General features: G+C 66.9%; 1 protein-coding gene across 1 annotated transcript; it reads left to right on the top strand.

Annotated features, from left to right (window-relative positions):
* Positions 1 to 128: 128 nt before the first annotated feature.
* CHLRE_14g622340v5 (uncharacterized protein) lies at positions 129 to 3,534 on the top strand. Its single transcript, XM_043070212.1, has 3 exons — positions 129 to 255; positions 1,380 to 2,707; positions 2,827 to 3,534. The coding sequence occupies exons 1-3, from the start codon at positions 225 to 227 to the stop codon at positions 3,436 to 3,438; spliced, it is 1,971 nt and encodes a 656-aa protein (XP_042916885.1). The 5' UTR covers positions 129 to 224; the 3' UTR covers positions 3,439 to 3,534.
* Positions 3,535 to 14,861: the final 11,327 nt, after the last annotated feature.

Genomic DNA, 14,861 nt, shown 5'->3' with positions numbered 1-14,861 from the left:
GCTGATGACGATAATACGCCACGCCAGCGCCTGGAAAGAAATGCTGCCCAGAAGGAAATCTAGGGGGCCTGCACAGGTGATGCAAGCGTCAGCCGCAAGTTCAACTTCGGTTTTTGTTTTTGAGGAATCATCCTTACAAGGTTGAACAGGGGCAGACGCGGTGACCCACCCTGAACCTCCTCCACTTCACAAAGCGCGCCACCCGCCGTCCAGATGGCAACAAAATGCTCCAGCTTAGCCGCCTTGAGCTGTGCGGTGAGAAGCTGAGTGGGCAGAGCCGACAGGGTTTCAGGGGTTAGCGTGGCGGCAGTGAAACGCAGCCGCATCACCCTGCGCAGCTCGCTGACCACCTCCCGAACCACATGCTCCGACTTCTGCTTAGCAGGCTCGCGGGACCAGTACGCACACCAGACGGCGTACAAGAAGGTGGCCCGCAAAGTGCTCCACAGCAGTGCTCCCGCCCCCCGCGGGCCTGAGGCCCACATACCCATGCGGTCCCCCAGCATGAAGCCCGCGTCCGTCACTGGCGGCGCCGCTGCCTGGGGCGCAACGTGCTCCTAGACGCCCGCACCCTGCGGTCCGCTAAGCGTGGGCCGGCGGACCCCGGCGGGGCCAGCGGGCCCAGCCGCCGGCAACGTCAGCACCGCAGCCGCAGTACCTCCAGCCTCATGAGCCTGGGCAGCGCTCCATTGCACCCCGGCGGCGCCAGCTCAGGTGCCGCTAGCATGAGCACCAGCAGCGGCGGCGCGCCCCCCAGCCAGGGTGGCGGCCGCCGCGGCAAACGCCACAGCAGCAACAGCACCCGCACCCTCCACGGCGCTGCCGTGGCCGGCGGGGGCTCATAATGCGGCCACCAGTGGGAGCGGCGAACCTTCGGCTGCTGACAGTGAATGTCAACGGCCTGGGCTCGCCGTTCAAGGCGCGGGCGCTGGTCTCGCACCTACAGCAAGTTGGGGCGGATGTGGCGATGGTGCAGGAGACCCACGCTACTGACACGACGGTGCTGGAGTTTTGCCTTCGTGCCGCGCAGGGGGCGTGCCTTCCGTGGCGCCACTGCCTTGCTGCCAGCCCGGCAGCGTCGCCCCACTCCTGTGGGACGGCTATCCTGGCGCGGAGTCGGCTGTCCCTTCCAGGCTGCGTACTGCAGCCGCCGTCAACGGATGCGGCGGGCCGTGTGGTATGTTGGGATTGGGATGTGGGTCACCTGCGCCTGCGTTTCGTGTGTGTGTATGCGCCCACGGCCGTGGCGGACAAGCCTGCTCTCTTTGCCGGGCTGCATACCCACCTGGCCTCGGACAGGGTGCTTGTTGTCGGTGGGGACTGGAACTGTGTCACCGATGCCAGTCAGGAGGCGGCCCCTAGCCCATCACGTGCTGCAGGTGCCCCGCAACTTGCCAGCCTCCTCGCCCAGTTCAGTCTGGTGGACCCTTGGGCGAGCAAGCGTGGCGGCGCCAAGGGCTACACGCATCCGGCCACGCCCAAGCCGGCCTCTCCCGCACGCCTGGATCGGTGGTATGTCAGTTCCACCGCGGCGCCGTGGGTGCTGGATGTCGCACGCACGTATGGGGCGCCTGGGGACCACAACGGTGTGCTGCTCACCCTGTCCTTGCCCGACCTGCCACATGCGCACCGGGAGCAGTGGCGCTTCCCCACATACCTGCTGTTTCACCCCTCGCTGCGTCTGGAGCTCGAGCAGCGCTTGGAGGCGCACGCTGCCGCAAATCCTGTGACCAGTACAGGTGACGGCGCTTGCACGCAATGGGAGGCGGACAAGTTCTTCTTGCGGGAGGCCGCCACCAGCATCCACCGTCGGCATGCACGCCAGACCCGGGACGGGCTGCATGGCGTGGTGCTGGCCGCAGACGCGGCCGCTGCCCTGGCCGACCGGCCGGGAGCCAGCGCCGCGCAGCGTCAGGCTGCGGCCATGGCCAACTTGGCGGTGCGGGAGGAGCGGGCAGCTGCTGCAGCGGCCAGCCACAATGCCCGCGCTGCACTGATGAAGGAGCATGGGGAGCGGGGCACTCGCTGGTTCCATCGGCAGGCTGACGAGCCAGCAGCCGGCGCGCAGGAGCCCATCACGCACTTGAAGGTGCCGGGGCAACCGGCGCCTGTGGCGCTCACGGGGCCGGGCACGCGCAACACTGTCTCCGCAGCCGCTGCAGCCATGTACAGCAGCACCAGCCCCACCGGCCTGTTCCGCGTGCAGCCGGTCTGTACGGCGTCGCAGCAACAGCTTCTGGCGGCCATTGACCGCAAGGTTCCGGCGGATCTGCAGGCCGCCGCAGAGGGGTCCGGTGACGGCGCCCTCAGTGATGCCGAGCTGATGGCAGCGCTGGCTGGCTCCGCCAATGGTAAAGCGCCTGGGTCGGACGGGGTCCCGTACGAGGTGTACAAGGTTTTTTGGGCGCTGCTGGGTTCGCGCTTGTGTGCTGCTGCTGCCGCTGCCTTTGCTGCCGCTGCAGACGCCCACGATGGCGGTGAAATGGCGGCGGCGCTGCCCGCCTCCTGGCGGGAGGGCATCATCACCCTCATCTACAAGGGCAAAAGCCTGGACCGCGCCGAGCTGGCGTCCTACCGGCCCATCACGCTGCTCAACTGCGACTTCAAGATGGTGTCCAAGGCCGTCAGCGCCCGCCTGCAGCCCGCCCTGGATGCAGTTGTGGATGAGCTGCAGACCGCGTTCATCACCCTGCCCCTGTTCAACCTTGTAAGGATGATTCCTCCAAAAAAAAAATCACCGGCCGCTGGATTGGAGACAACGCGCTGTACCTCCAAGGCCTGATCGAATGGATGCGCCTGGACGTGGGCGCGGGCACGCCACGGCAGGGTGGAGCGCTGTACTTCTTGGACATTGAAAAGGCGTATGACCGGGTGCACCGGCAGTGGCTGTATGCGTCCGCGGAGGGACTTGGGTTTGGGCCGCGCATGCTGCGCTGGATCCGCCTGCTCACTGCCAACGGCTCTGCCCGCGTGTGTGTGAACGGGATGCTCTCTGACGCCTTCCCAGTGCTGAACGGCTTGCCGCAGGGCAGCACCGCCTCACCACCCCTGTGGGTCATCCAGATGCAGCCACTGACGTCCTTTCTGCGGCGGCAGGTGGAGCAAGGGGCACTGCGCACGCCCCTGTTACCCAGCGGCGAGCAGGCGCCGCCTGCTGCCCACCACGCTGACGACACGACCCTCACGGCGCGCGACCCGGCGGTGGACGGGCCGGTCCTGATGGCGGCAGTACAGCTGTTCTGCCGCGCGTCCAACGCCCGTGTCCATCCGGACAAGAGCAAGGCCATGGGCCTTGGCAGGTTTGCGCACCTGACGGGCCCTTGCCCACACACGGGGGTGCCGTTTACCACTGGCGCCGTGACGCACCTGGGTGTGCCCCTGTCGTGGGACTCGGATGTGGCTGCAGCTTTGTTTGAGGAATCATCCTTACAAGGTTGAACAGGGGCAGACGCGCTGCCCCCCTGCTGCCTGAAAGCAGCCTGGTCCCCGAGACCAGAACCCTGACAGGGCAAGAAGAGAAGAAAAGAGAAGAGAACAGGAAGCAAACACCTCGAAAACCGCCACCCAACCACCCCCATCCATCCCACCACACCCCACCCCGACCCGGCAGACAGAGCAGGAGGCTGGCCCCCCCGCCCCCCGGGAGGGGTTGCACAAAAACACCGCCAGACCTAACCCAAGCACCCACCTACACCACAGCCGAACCGCAAGAACCACCACCACCACGCGCAGGAAAAGAAAACACCAGCGCTACGCACTCGCGCCGCCCAAACCCACCCCACCCCCACAAGTCGGTTGCTTAAGCAACACCTCAGGAGAACCGGCAGAGGAGACACAAGCAGAAAACTAAACGGGCCAGATGTGGCGCTGACTAAGCGGGCTCCAGTCCGCTGCAAGACGCGCTGTGCAGGAAGGCCCACAGCCGCCCAGGCGCTGCCACTCCAGCCAGAGCACATAGTACTCATGGGCGCCAGACAAGCTGATGACGATAAACCGCCACGCCAGCGCCTGGAAAGAAGCCGCCGCCCAAAAGGAAATCTAGGGGGCCTGCACAGGTGATGCAAGCGTCAGCCGCAAGTTCAACTTCGGTGACCCACCCTGAACCTCCTCCACTTCACAGAACGTGCCACCCGTCGTCCAGATGGCAACAAAGTGCTCCAGCTTGGCCGCCTTGAGCTGTGCGGTGAGAAGAACCGGGTGCGCGGCTGACTTGTACACCCGGCGGGCTCGCGGCATGGCGTTTGTGGCGCGTCTGTGGGCTGCCCTGTCTCTGACTCTGGTTGGCCGTGTGCACATTGCGAAGCAGGTGCTGGCGGCGAAGCTGGCCTACCACTTCAGCTTCCTCAACCCGTCACCTGCGCAGCTGAAGGAACTCACCGACCTGGTGGACCACTTTGCTGCGCGCTCCATGCACGCTGAGGACGCCAGCCTGGTGTCGCACGGGAACCCGCTCCTGCTGCCAAAGCGGGAAACGGCATGTCTGCCATACAAGGACGGGGGTGTCAACCACGTCGACCTGCCTGCGTTCCTGTCTGCCCTGCAAGCTAAGACTTTCGCCCTCCTTGCCCAGCCAGGCCGGCAACCCTGGAAGATGCTCACCCGGGCGCTGCTTACCCATGTGCGCCCAGACTCCGCCACCACGTGGGCGTGGGTGTACAGCGACGCGCCGGCGCCAGCGGGGCTGCCTGCCCGGCTGGCGGCCGCGGTCGGCCACGTGCGGAGCGCGGGTGTTTTTTGTTTTTTTGAGGAATCATCCTTACAAGGTTGACCAGGGGCAGACGCGCTGCCCCCCTGCTGCCTGAAAGCAGCCTGGTCCCTGAGACCAGAACCCTGACAGGGCAAGAAAAGAAGAAAAGAGAAGAAAACAGAAAGCAACCACCTCGAAAACCGCCACCAACCACCCCCATCCATCCCACCCCAGTCCACCCCGACCCGGCAGACAGAGCAGGAGGCTGGCCCCCCCGCCCCCCGGGAGGGGTTGCACAAAAACACCGCCAGACCTAACCCAAGCACCAACCTACACCACAGCCTAACCGCAAGAACCACCACCACCGCGTGCCAGAAAAGAAAACACCAGCGCCACGCACTCGCGCCGCCCAAACCCACCCCACCCCCACAAGTCGGTTGCTTAAGCAACACCCCATGAGAACCGGCAGAGGAGACACAAGCAGAAAACTAAACGGGCCAGATGTGGCGCTGACCAAGCGGGCTCCAGCCCGCTGCAAGACGCGCTGTGCAGGAAGGCCCACAGCCGCCCAGGCGCTGCGACACCAGCCAGAGCTAAAACACATGGGCGCCTGATCAGCTGATGACGATAATACGCCACGCCAGCGCCTGGAAAGAAGCGCCGCCCAAAAGGAAACCTAGGGGGCCTGCACAGGTGATGCAAGCGTCAGCCGCAAGTTCAACTTCGGTGACCCACCCTGAACCTCCTCCACTTCACAAAGCGCGCCACCTGCCGACCAGATGGCAACAAAGTTTTTTTTTTTGAGGAATCATCCTTACAAGGTTGAACAGGGGCAGACGCGCTGCCCCCCTGCTGCCTGAAAGCAGCCTGGTCCCCGAGACCAGAACCCTGACAGGGCAAGAAGAGAAGAAAAGAGAAGAAAACAGAAAGCAAACACCTCGAAAACCGCCACCAACCACCCCCATCCATCCCACCCCACCCCACCCCGACCCGGCAGACAGAGCAGGAGGCTGGCCCCCCCGCCCCCCGGGAGGGGTTGCACAAAAACACCGCCAGACCTAACCCAAGCACCAACCTACACCACAGCCTAACCGCAAGAACCACCACCACCGCGCGCCAGCAAAGAAAACACCAGCGCTACGCACTCGCCCCGCCCAAACCCACCCCACCCCCACAAGTCGGTTGCTTAAGCAACACCCCAGGAGAACCGGCAGAGGAGACACAAGCAGAAAACTAAACGGGCCAGATGTGGCGCTGACTAAGCGGGCTCCAGTCCGCTGCAAGACGCGCTGTGCAGGAAGGCCCACAGCCGCCCAGGCGCTGCCACTCCAGCCAGAGCTAGTACTCATGGGCGCCAGACAAGCTGATGACGATAATACGCCACGCCAGCGCCTGGAAAGAAATGCCACCCAGAAGGAAATCTAGGGGGCCTGCACAGGTGATGCAAGCGTCAGCCGCAAGTTCAACTTCGGTGACCCACCCTGAACCTCCTCCACTTCACAAAGCGCGCCACCCGCCGTCCAGATGGCAACAAAATGCTCCAGCTTAGCCGCCTTGAGCTGTGCGGTGAGAAGCTGAGTGGGCAGAGCCGACAGGGTTTCAGGGGTTAGCGTGGCGGCAGTGAAACGCAGCCGCATCACCCTGCGCAGCTCGCTGACCACCTCCCGAACCACATGCTCCGACTTCTGCTTAGCAGGCTCGCGGGACCAGTACGCACACCAGACGGCGTACAAGAAGGTGGCCCGCAAAGTGCTCCACAGCAGCGCGCCCGCCCCCCGCGGGCCTGAGGCCCACATACCCATGCGGTCCCCCAGCATGAAGCCCGCGTCCGTCACTGGCGGCGCCGCTGCCTGGGGCGCAACACAGGCCCACAGCTGCTGCAGCCACGTCCTCGCCTGCGCATAAGCTGGACACTCCAGGAAGATGTGCGTCAGGCTGGCCCACGCCCGCGGGCCAGGTGGCCCGCAGGCGGGGTGAGGACAGTGCGCCCCCAACCCCCCGCACCCCGTGGTCACCCGTGGACGAATTCCCTTGCCCGCCCTGTACAGCCCGCAAGGCAGGTAAGCATGTTGCAGCCGGTACACAAGTACCTTTGCCCCCCGACTGGCGTGGCTGTCCCACAGCCTCCGCCGCGTACCCCGCAGAAGGGACGCATCAGGGGGCGGCATGCGAGGGTCGCCCTCCACTGCCGCCGCTGCTGCCGCCGCCGCCGTGGCAGGCCCCGTGCTAGGCCCCGCCCCGCCCGCCGCCTGCTCCTGCAGCCGCGCGGACCGCCGCGGCCCCTCACCTGACTGCCGGGACGGGGACGCATACGACTGCAGTTCTCTCGCTGGCGTGTTCTGCAGCCCGGCTGCCGCAGAGGTGCGGTGGAGCCAGGGGTCCAGAGCCACCGGGTTATTGTGGAAATGCTGCGCCGCCGTGGTGGTCAGTTGCCCTTTTTTTTTGGGGTCAGGCTCGTCTTCGTGCCCTTGTTGCCTGGTGCCTGGCTGCCTGGCGCCCGCCCTGCTGTGATGCCCTGTGAGTGCTGATCTTGGGCAGCTATGCAGTTGCTGGGTGATCCTTTTTTTTTTTTGAGGGATCATCCTTACAAGGTTGAACAGGGGCAGACGCGCTGCCCCCCTGCTGCCTGAAGACAGCCTGGTCCCCGAGACCAGAACCCTGACAGGGCAAGAAGAGAAGAAAAGAGAAGAAAGCAGAAAGCAAACACCTCGAAACCGTCACCAACCACCCCCATCCATCCCACCCCACCCCACCCCACCCCGACCCGGCAGACAGCGCAGGAGGCTGGCCCCCCCGCCCCCCGGGAGGGGTTGCACAAAAACACCGCCAGACCTTACCCAAGCACCAACCTACACCACAGCCTAACCGCAAGAACCACCACCACCACCGCGCGCCAGAAAAGGAAACACCAGCGCTACGCACTCGCCCCGCCCAAACCCACCCCACCCCCACAAGTCGGTTGCTTAAGCAACACCCCAGGAGAACCGGCAGAGGAGACACAAGCAGAAGACTAAACGGGCCAGATGTGGCGCTGACTAAGTGGGCTCCAGCCCGCTGCAAGACGCGCTGTGCAGGAAGGCCCACAGCCGCCCAGGCGCTGCCACTCCAGCCAGAGCTAGTACTCATGGGCGCCAGACAAGCTGATGACGATAGTACACCACGCCAGCGCTTGGAAAGAAACGCCGCCCAAAAGGAAACCTAGGGGGCCTGCACAGGTGATGCAAGCGTCAGCCGCAAGTTCAACTTCGGTGACCCACCCTGAACCTCCTCCACTTCACAAAGCGCGCCACCCGCCGTCCAGATGGCAACAAAGTGCTCCAGCTTAGCCGCCTTGAGCTGCGCGGTGAGAAGCTGTGTGGGCAGAGCCGACAGGGTTTCAGGGGTTAGCGTGGCGGCAGTGAAACGCAGCTGCATCACCCTGCGCAGCTCGCTGACCACCTCCCGAACCACATGCTCCGACGTCTGGTTAGCAGGCTCGCGGGACCAGTACGCACACCAGACGGCGTACAAGAAGGTGGCCCGCAAAGTGCTCCACAGCAGCGCGCCCGCCCCCCGCGGGCCTGAGGCCCACATACCCATGCGGTCCCCCAGCATGAAGCCCGCGTCCGTCACTGGCGGCGCCGCTGCCTGGGGCGCAACGCAGGCCCACAGCTGCTGCAGCCACGTCCTCGCCTGCGCATAAGCTGGACACTCCAGGAAGATGTGCGTCAGGCTGGCCCACGCCCGCGGGCCAGGTGGCCCGCAGGCGGGGTGAGGACAGCGCGCCCCCAACCCCCCGCACCCCGTGGTCACCCGTGGACGAATTCCCTTGCCCGCCCTGTACAGCCCGCAAGGCAGGTAAGCATGATGCAGCCGGTACACCAGCACCTTTGCCCCCCGACTAGCGTGGCTGTCCCACAGCCTCCGCCACGTACCCCGCAGAAGGGACGCATCCGGGGGCGGCATGCGAGGGTCGCCCTCCACCGCCGCCGCTGCTGCCGCCGCCGCCGTGGCAGGCCCCGTGCTAGGTCCCGCCCCGCCCGCCGCCTGCTCCTGCAGCCGCGCGGACCGCCGCGGCCCCTCACCCGAGTGCTGGAACGGGGACGCATATGACTGCAGGTCTCTCGCCGGCGTGTTCTGCAGCCCGGCTGCCGCAGAGGTGCGGTGGAGCCAGGGGTCCAGAGCCACCGGGTTATTGTGGAAATGCTGCGCCGCCGTGGTGGTCAGCTGCGCCGCTGCACGCTGCCACTCCGCCTCCCGCTCCGCCAGCCGCGACTGTGCCGCCGGCTGGGTCCCCGAACCCCCCGCCTGCTGTGCTGGCGCCGGGCACGGCATGGCTGCGGGGCGGGCCGGAGCCGGAGGTGCGGCCGGGTTAGCCGCGGTGATGGCCCGCCGCACGTCCCGCACCGTGTAGTCCGCTAAGCTGACACCCGCAATCCGGCAGTGCTCCGGGTGCACCACCACCCCAGCCTCCGGCGCCAGGAAGTACGGCGCCCGAGGCCACGCCCCCGCCCGGTCCCCTGGTGATGCTGCATCGTACGCCGCCCGCTCTTCAAAGGTCCACAGGTGCCGCGGCTTGCGATGCTGCAGCACACAGGCAGGCTGCCACGCCCCATCCACCGCCGGGGGCAGCACGCCAGGCCCAGGCTCCAAGAGCCGCCCCGTGTAGTGGACGTAGGACACAGCCCCCGCAGCATTAGCCACCCACAGCTGGTCCAGGCTAACCCGCCACTGTGGCGGCGCCGCTGGCGGCTGAGTGGCTGGCTGCGGTGGATGCTGTTCCACACCCGCGCTCCGCACGTGGTCGACTGCGGCCGCCAGCCGGGCAGGCAGCCCCGCTGGCGCTGGCGCGTCGCTGTACACCCACGCCCACGTGGTGGCGGAGTCCGGGCGCACATGGGTAAGCAGCGCCCGGGTGAGCGTCTTCCAGGGTTGCCGGCCTGGCTGGGCAAGGAGGGCGAAAGTCTTAGCTTGCAGGGCAGACAGGAACGCAGGCAGGTCGACGTGGTTGACACCCCCATCCTTGTACGGCAGACAGGCCGTTTCCCGCTTGGGCAGCAGGAGCGGGTTCCCATGCGACACCAGGCTGGCGTCCTCAGCGTGCATGGAGCGCGCAGCAAAGTGGTCCACCAGGTCGGTGAGTTCCTTCAGCTGCGCAGGCGACGGGTTGAGGAAGCTGAAGTGGTAGGCCAGCTTTGCCGCCAGCACCTGCTTTGCAATGTGCACACGGCCAACGAGAGTCAGAGACAGGGCAGCCCACAGACGCGCCACAAACGCCATGCCGCGAGCCCGCCGGGTGTACAAGTCAGCTGCAGCCGCATCAGAGTCCCACGACAGGGGCACACCCAGGTGCGTCACGGCGCCAGTGGTAAACGGCACCCCCGTGTGTGGGCAAGGGCCCGTCAGGTGCGCAAACCTGCCAAGGCCCATGGCCTTGCTCTTGTCCGGATGGACACGGGCGTTGGACGCGCGGCAGAACAGCTGTACTGCCGCCATCAGGACCGGCCCGTCCACTGCCGGGTCGCGCGCCGTGAGGGTCGTGTCGTCAGCGTGGTGGGCAGCAGGCGGCGCCTGCTCGCCGCTGGGTAACAGGGGCGTGCGCAGTGCCCCTTGCTCCACCTGCCGCCGCAGAAAGGACGTCAGTGGCTGCATCTGGATGACCCACAGGGGTGGTGAGGCGGTGCTGCCCTGCGGCAAGCCGTTCAGCACTGGGAAGGCGTCAGAGAGCATCCCGTTCACACACACGCGGGCAGAGCCGTTGGCAGTGATCAGGCGGATCCAGCGCAGCATGCGCGGCCCAAACCCCAGACCCTCCGCGGACGCATACAGCCACTGCCGGTGCACCCGGTCATACTCCTTTTCAATGTCCAAGAAGTACAGCTCACCACCCTGCCGTGGCGTGCCGTCCGCGCCCACGTCCAGGCGCATCCATTCGATCAGGCCTTGGAGGTACAGCGCGTTGTCTCCAATCCAGCGGCCGGTGATGAACGCGGTCTGCAGCTCATCCACAACTGCATCCAGGGCGGGCTGCAGGCGGGCGCTGACGGCCTTGGACACCATCTTGAAGTCGCAGTTGAGCAGCGTGATGGGCCGGTAGGACGCCAGCTCGGCGCGGTCCAGGCTTTTGCCCTTGTAGATGAGCGTGATGATGCCCTCCCGCCAGGAGGCGGGCAGCGCCGCCGCCATTTCGCCACCATCGTGGGCGTCTGCAGCGGCAGCAAAGGCAGCGGCAGCAGCAGCACACAAGCGCGGACCCAGCAGCGCCCAAAAAACCTTGTACACCTCGTACGGGACCCCGTCCGACCCAGGCGCTTTACCATTGGCGGAGCCAGCCAGCGCTGCCATCAGCTCGGCATCACTGAGGGCGCCGTCACCGGACCCCTCTGCGGCGGCCTGCAGATCCGCCGGAACCTTGCGGTCAATGGCCGCCAGAAGCTGTTGCTGCGACGCCGTACAGACTGGCTGCACGCGGAACAGGCCGGTGGGGCTGGTGCTGCTGTACATGGCTGCGGCGGCGGCGGAGACAGTGTTGCGCGTGCCCGGCCCCGTGAGCGCCACAGGCGCCGGTTGCCCCGGCACCTTCAAGTGCGTGATGGGCTCCTGCGCGCCGGCTGCTGGCTCGTCAGCCTGCCGATGGAACCAGCGAGTGCCCCGCTCCCCATGCTCCTCCATCAGTGCAGCGCGGGCATTGTGGCTGGCCGCTGCGGCAGCTGCCCGCTCCTCCCGCACCGCCAAGTTGGCCATGGCCGCAGCCTGACGCTGCGCGGCGCTGGCACCCGGCCGGTCGGCCAGGGCAGCGGCCGCGTCTGCGGCCAGCACCACGCCATGCAGCCCATCCCGGGTCTGGCGTGCATGCCGACGGTGGATGCTGGTGGCGGCCTCCCGCAAGAAGAACTTGTCCGCCTCCCATTGCGTGCAAGCGCCGTCACCTGTACTGGCCACGGGATTTGCGGCAACGTGCGCTCCAAGCGCTGCTCGAGCTCCAATCGCAGCGAGGGGTGAAACAGCAGGTACGTGGGGAAGCGCCACTGCTCCCGGTGCGCATGCGGCAGGTCGGGCAAGGACAGGGTGAGCAGCACACCGTTGTGGTCCCCAGGCGCCCCATACGTGCGAGCGACATCCACCACCCACGGCACCGCGGTGGCACTGACATACCACCGATCCAGGCGTGCGGGAGAGGCCGGCTTGGGTGTGGCCGGATGCGTGTAGCCCTTGGCGCCGCCACGCTTGCTCGCCCAAGGGTCCACCAGACTGAACTGGGCGAGGAGGCTGGCAAGTTGCGGGGCACCTGCAGCACGTGACGGGCTAGGGGCCGCCTCCTGACTGGCATCGGTGACACAGTTCCAGTCCCCACCGACAACAAGCACCCTGTCCGTGGCCAGGTGGGGATGCAGCCCGGCAAAGAAAGCAGGCTTGTCCGCCACGGCCGTGGGCGCATACACACACACAAAGCGCAGGCGCAAGTGACCCACGTCCCAATCCCAACATACCACACGGCCCGCCGCATCCGTTGACGGTTCCGCCTGGTGTCTCAGCGCAGCCAAGCCACCAGGGGCCAACACCAGCCATACAGCACACCCGCACACGGCGCGGCCACAGCAGCACATGCCGTGCCGTGTGGGGGGCCTGCGTTTGGGCATCACCGCCCACTGCCAGACTTGGCAGCGGACCGCACCCCTGCAGGTGGGGGCAACACTGCCAGCCCGTTCTTCAGCCCCGGGCTGCAGCTCCACCTTGCCCTGTCCACGCATAGCCTGGCGCACGGCGTGCAGGACCTGACGACGCAGCCTCAGGGCCCCAGCCTGCCTACTTACCCAGTCCTTCTGGTGGGTGCCACCACGGGGCTCCCAGAGGGCGAGCAGCTGTCCTCAGCCGGCGTCCGGGAAGTGACCAGTGCTGCCCTGTCAGTGCTGGACACCATGTGCCGGCAGGGCACCCAGCCGCAGCTCTTGCAGGGCCACTCTCTGCACAGCACAGGCCACCCCTCCCGCACGTTTGCGGGGCTGGCCTTCAGCCGGCGCGCGACCAGCGCCAGCAAAGCAGCCTTCACAGCGGAGCTCCTGCGCAAGTCGCCGCTGGCGGTACCGCTCCAGCGCGGTCAGGCTGTCCTCACGGTTCACGTGCCAGTGGACACCCGGCCCATCATTCCGGGCTCCGCCAATGACGCCCACGATGGCGGCGAAATGGCGGCGGCGCTGCCTGCCTCCTGGCGGGAGGGCATCATCACGCTCATCTACAAGGGCAAAAGCCTGGACCGCGCCGAGCTGGCGTCGTACCGGCCCATCACGCTGCTCAACTGCGACTTCAAGATGGTGTCCAAGGCCGTCAGCGCCCGCCTGCAGCCTGCCCTGGATGCAGTTGTGGATGAGCTGCAGACCGCGTTCATCACCGGCCGCTGGATTGGAGACAACGCGCTGTACCTCCAAGGCCTGGTCGAATGGATGCGCCTGGACGTGGGCGCGGACGGCACGCCACGGCAGGGTGGTGCGCTGTACTTCTTGGACATTGAAAAGGCGTATGACCGGGTGCACCGGCAGTGGCTGTATGCGTCCGCGGAGGGTCTGGGGTTTGGGCCGCGCATGCTGCGCTGGATCCGCCTGATCACTGCCAACGGCTCTGCCCGCGTGTGTGTGAACGGGATGCTCTCTGACGCCTTCCCAGTGCTGAACGGCTTGCCGCAGGGCAGCACCGCCTCACCACCCCTGTGGGTCATCCAGATGCAGCCACTGACGTCCTTTCTGCGGCGGCAGGTGGAGCAAGGGGCACTGCGCACGCCCCTGTTACCCAGCGGCGAGCAGGCGCCGCCTGCTGCCCACCACGCTGACGACACGACCCTCACGGCGCGCGACCCGGCGGTGGACGGGCCGGTCCTGATGGCGGCAGTACAGCTGTTCTGCCGCGCGTCCAACGCCCGTGTCCATCCGGACAAGAGCAAGGCCATGGGCCTTGGCAGGTTTGCGCACCTGACGGGCCCTTGCCCACACACGGGGGTGCCGTTTACCACTGGCGCCGTGACGCACCTGGGTGTGCCTCTGTCGTGGGACTCTGATGCGGCTGCAGCTGACCTGTACACCCGGCGGGCTCGCGGCATGGCGTTTGTGGCGCGTCTGTGGGCTGCCCTGTCTCTGACCCTGGTTGGCCGTGTGCACATTGCGAAGCAGGTGCTGGCGGCGAAGCTGGCCTACCACTTCAGCTTCCTCAACCCATCGCCTGCGCAGCTGAAGGAACTCACCGACCTGGTGGACCACTTTGCTGCGCGCTCCGTGCACGCTGAGGATGCCAGCCTGGTGTCGCACGGGAACCCGCTCCTGCTGCCAAAGCGGGAGACGGCCTGTCTGCCGTACAAGGATGGGGGTGTCAACCATGTCGACCTGCCTGCGTTCCTGTCTGCCCTGCAAGCTAAGACTTTCGCCCTGCTTGCCCAGCCAGGCCGGCAACCCTGGAAGACGCTCACCCGGGCGCTGCTTACTCATGTGCGCCCGGACTCCGCCACCACGTGGGCGTGGGTGTACAGCGACGCGCCGGCGCCAGCGGGGCTGCCTGCCCGGCTGGCGGCCGCGGTCGGCCACGTGCGGAGCGCGGGCGTGGAACAGCATCCGCCGCAGCCAGCCACTCAGCCGCCAGCGGCGCCGCCACAGTGGCGGGTTAGCCTGGACCAGCTGTGGGTGGCTAACGCTGCGGGGGCTGTGTCCTACGTCCACTACACGGGGCGGCTCTTGGAGCCTGGGCCTGGCGTGCTGCCCCCGGCAGTGGATGGGGCGTGGCAGCCTGCCTGTGTGCTGCAGCACCGCAAGCCGCGGCACCTGTGGACCTTTGAAGAGCGGGCGGCGTACGATGCAGCATCACCAGGGGAACGGGCAGGGGCGTGGCCTCGGGCGCCGTACTTCCTGGCGCCGGAGGCTGGGGTGGTGGTGCACCCGGAGCACTGCCGGATTGCGGGTGTCAGCTTGGCGGACTACACGGTGCGGGACGTGCGGCGGGCCATCACCGCGGCCAACCCGGCCGCCCCTCTGGCTCCGGCCCGCCCCGCAGCCATGCCGTGCCCGGCGCCAGCACAGCAGGCGGGGGGTTCGGGGACCCAGCCGGCGGCACAGTCGCGGCTGGCGGAGCGGGAGGCGGAGTGGCAGCGTGCAGCGGCGCAGCTGACCACCACGGCGGCGCAGCACTTCCACAATAACCCGGTGGCTCTGGACCC

This window comes from Chlamydomonas reinhardtii, chromosome 14 (assembly GCF_000002595.2).
Source record: "Chlamydomonas reinhardtii strain CC-503 cw92 mt+ chromosome 14, whole genome shotgun sequence".
Taxonomy (NCBI): domain Eukaryota; kingdom Viridiplantae; phylum Chlorophyta; class Chlorophyceae; order Chlamydomonadales; family Chlamydomonadaceae; genus Chlamydomonas; species Chlamydomonas reinhardtii.
The sequence above is the reverse complement of the archived record's forward strand: the minus strand, read 5'-3'. Positions and strand labels throughout refer to the sequence as shown.

Excerpts from the sequence above, each read along its gene's own strand:
- CHLRE_14g622340v5 (XM_043070212.1), top strand. The coding sequence starts at position 225 with ATGCTCCAGCTTAGCCGCCTTGAGCTGTGCG. Across the intron at positions 256-1,379 it reads TAGCCGCCTTGAGCTGTGCG|GTGCCCCGCAACTTGCCAGC; the intron begins GTGAGAAGCTGA and ends CACGTGCTGCAG. Across the intron at positions 2,708-2,826 it reads CCCTGCCCCTGTTCAACCTT|GGTGGAGCGCTGTACTTCTT; the intron begins GTAAGGATGATT and ends ACGCCACGGCAG.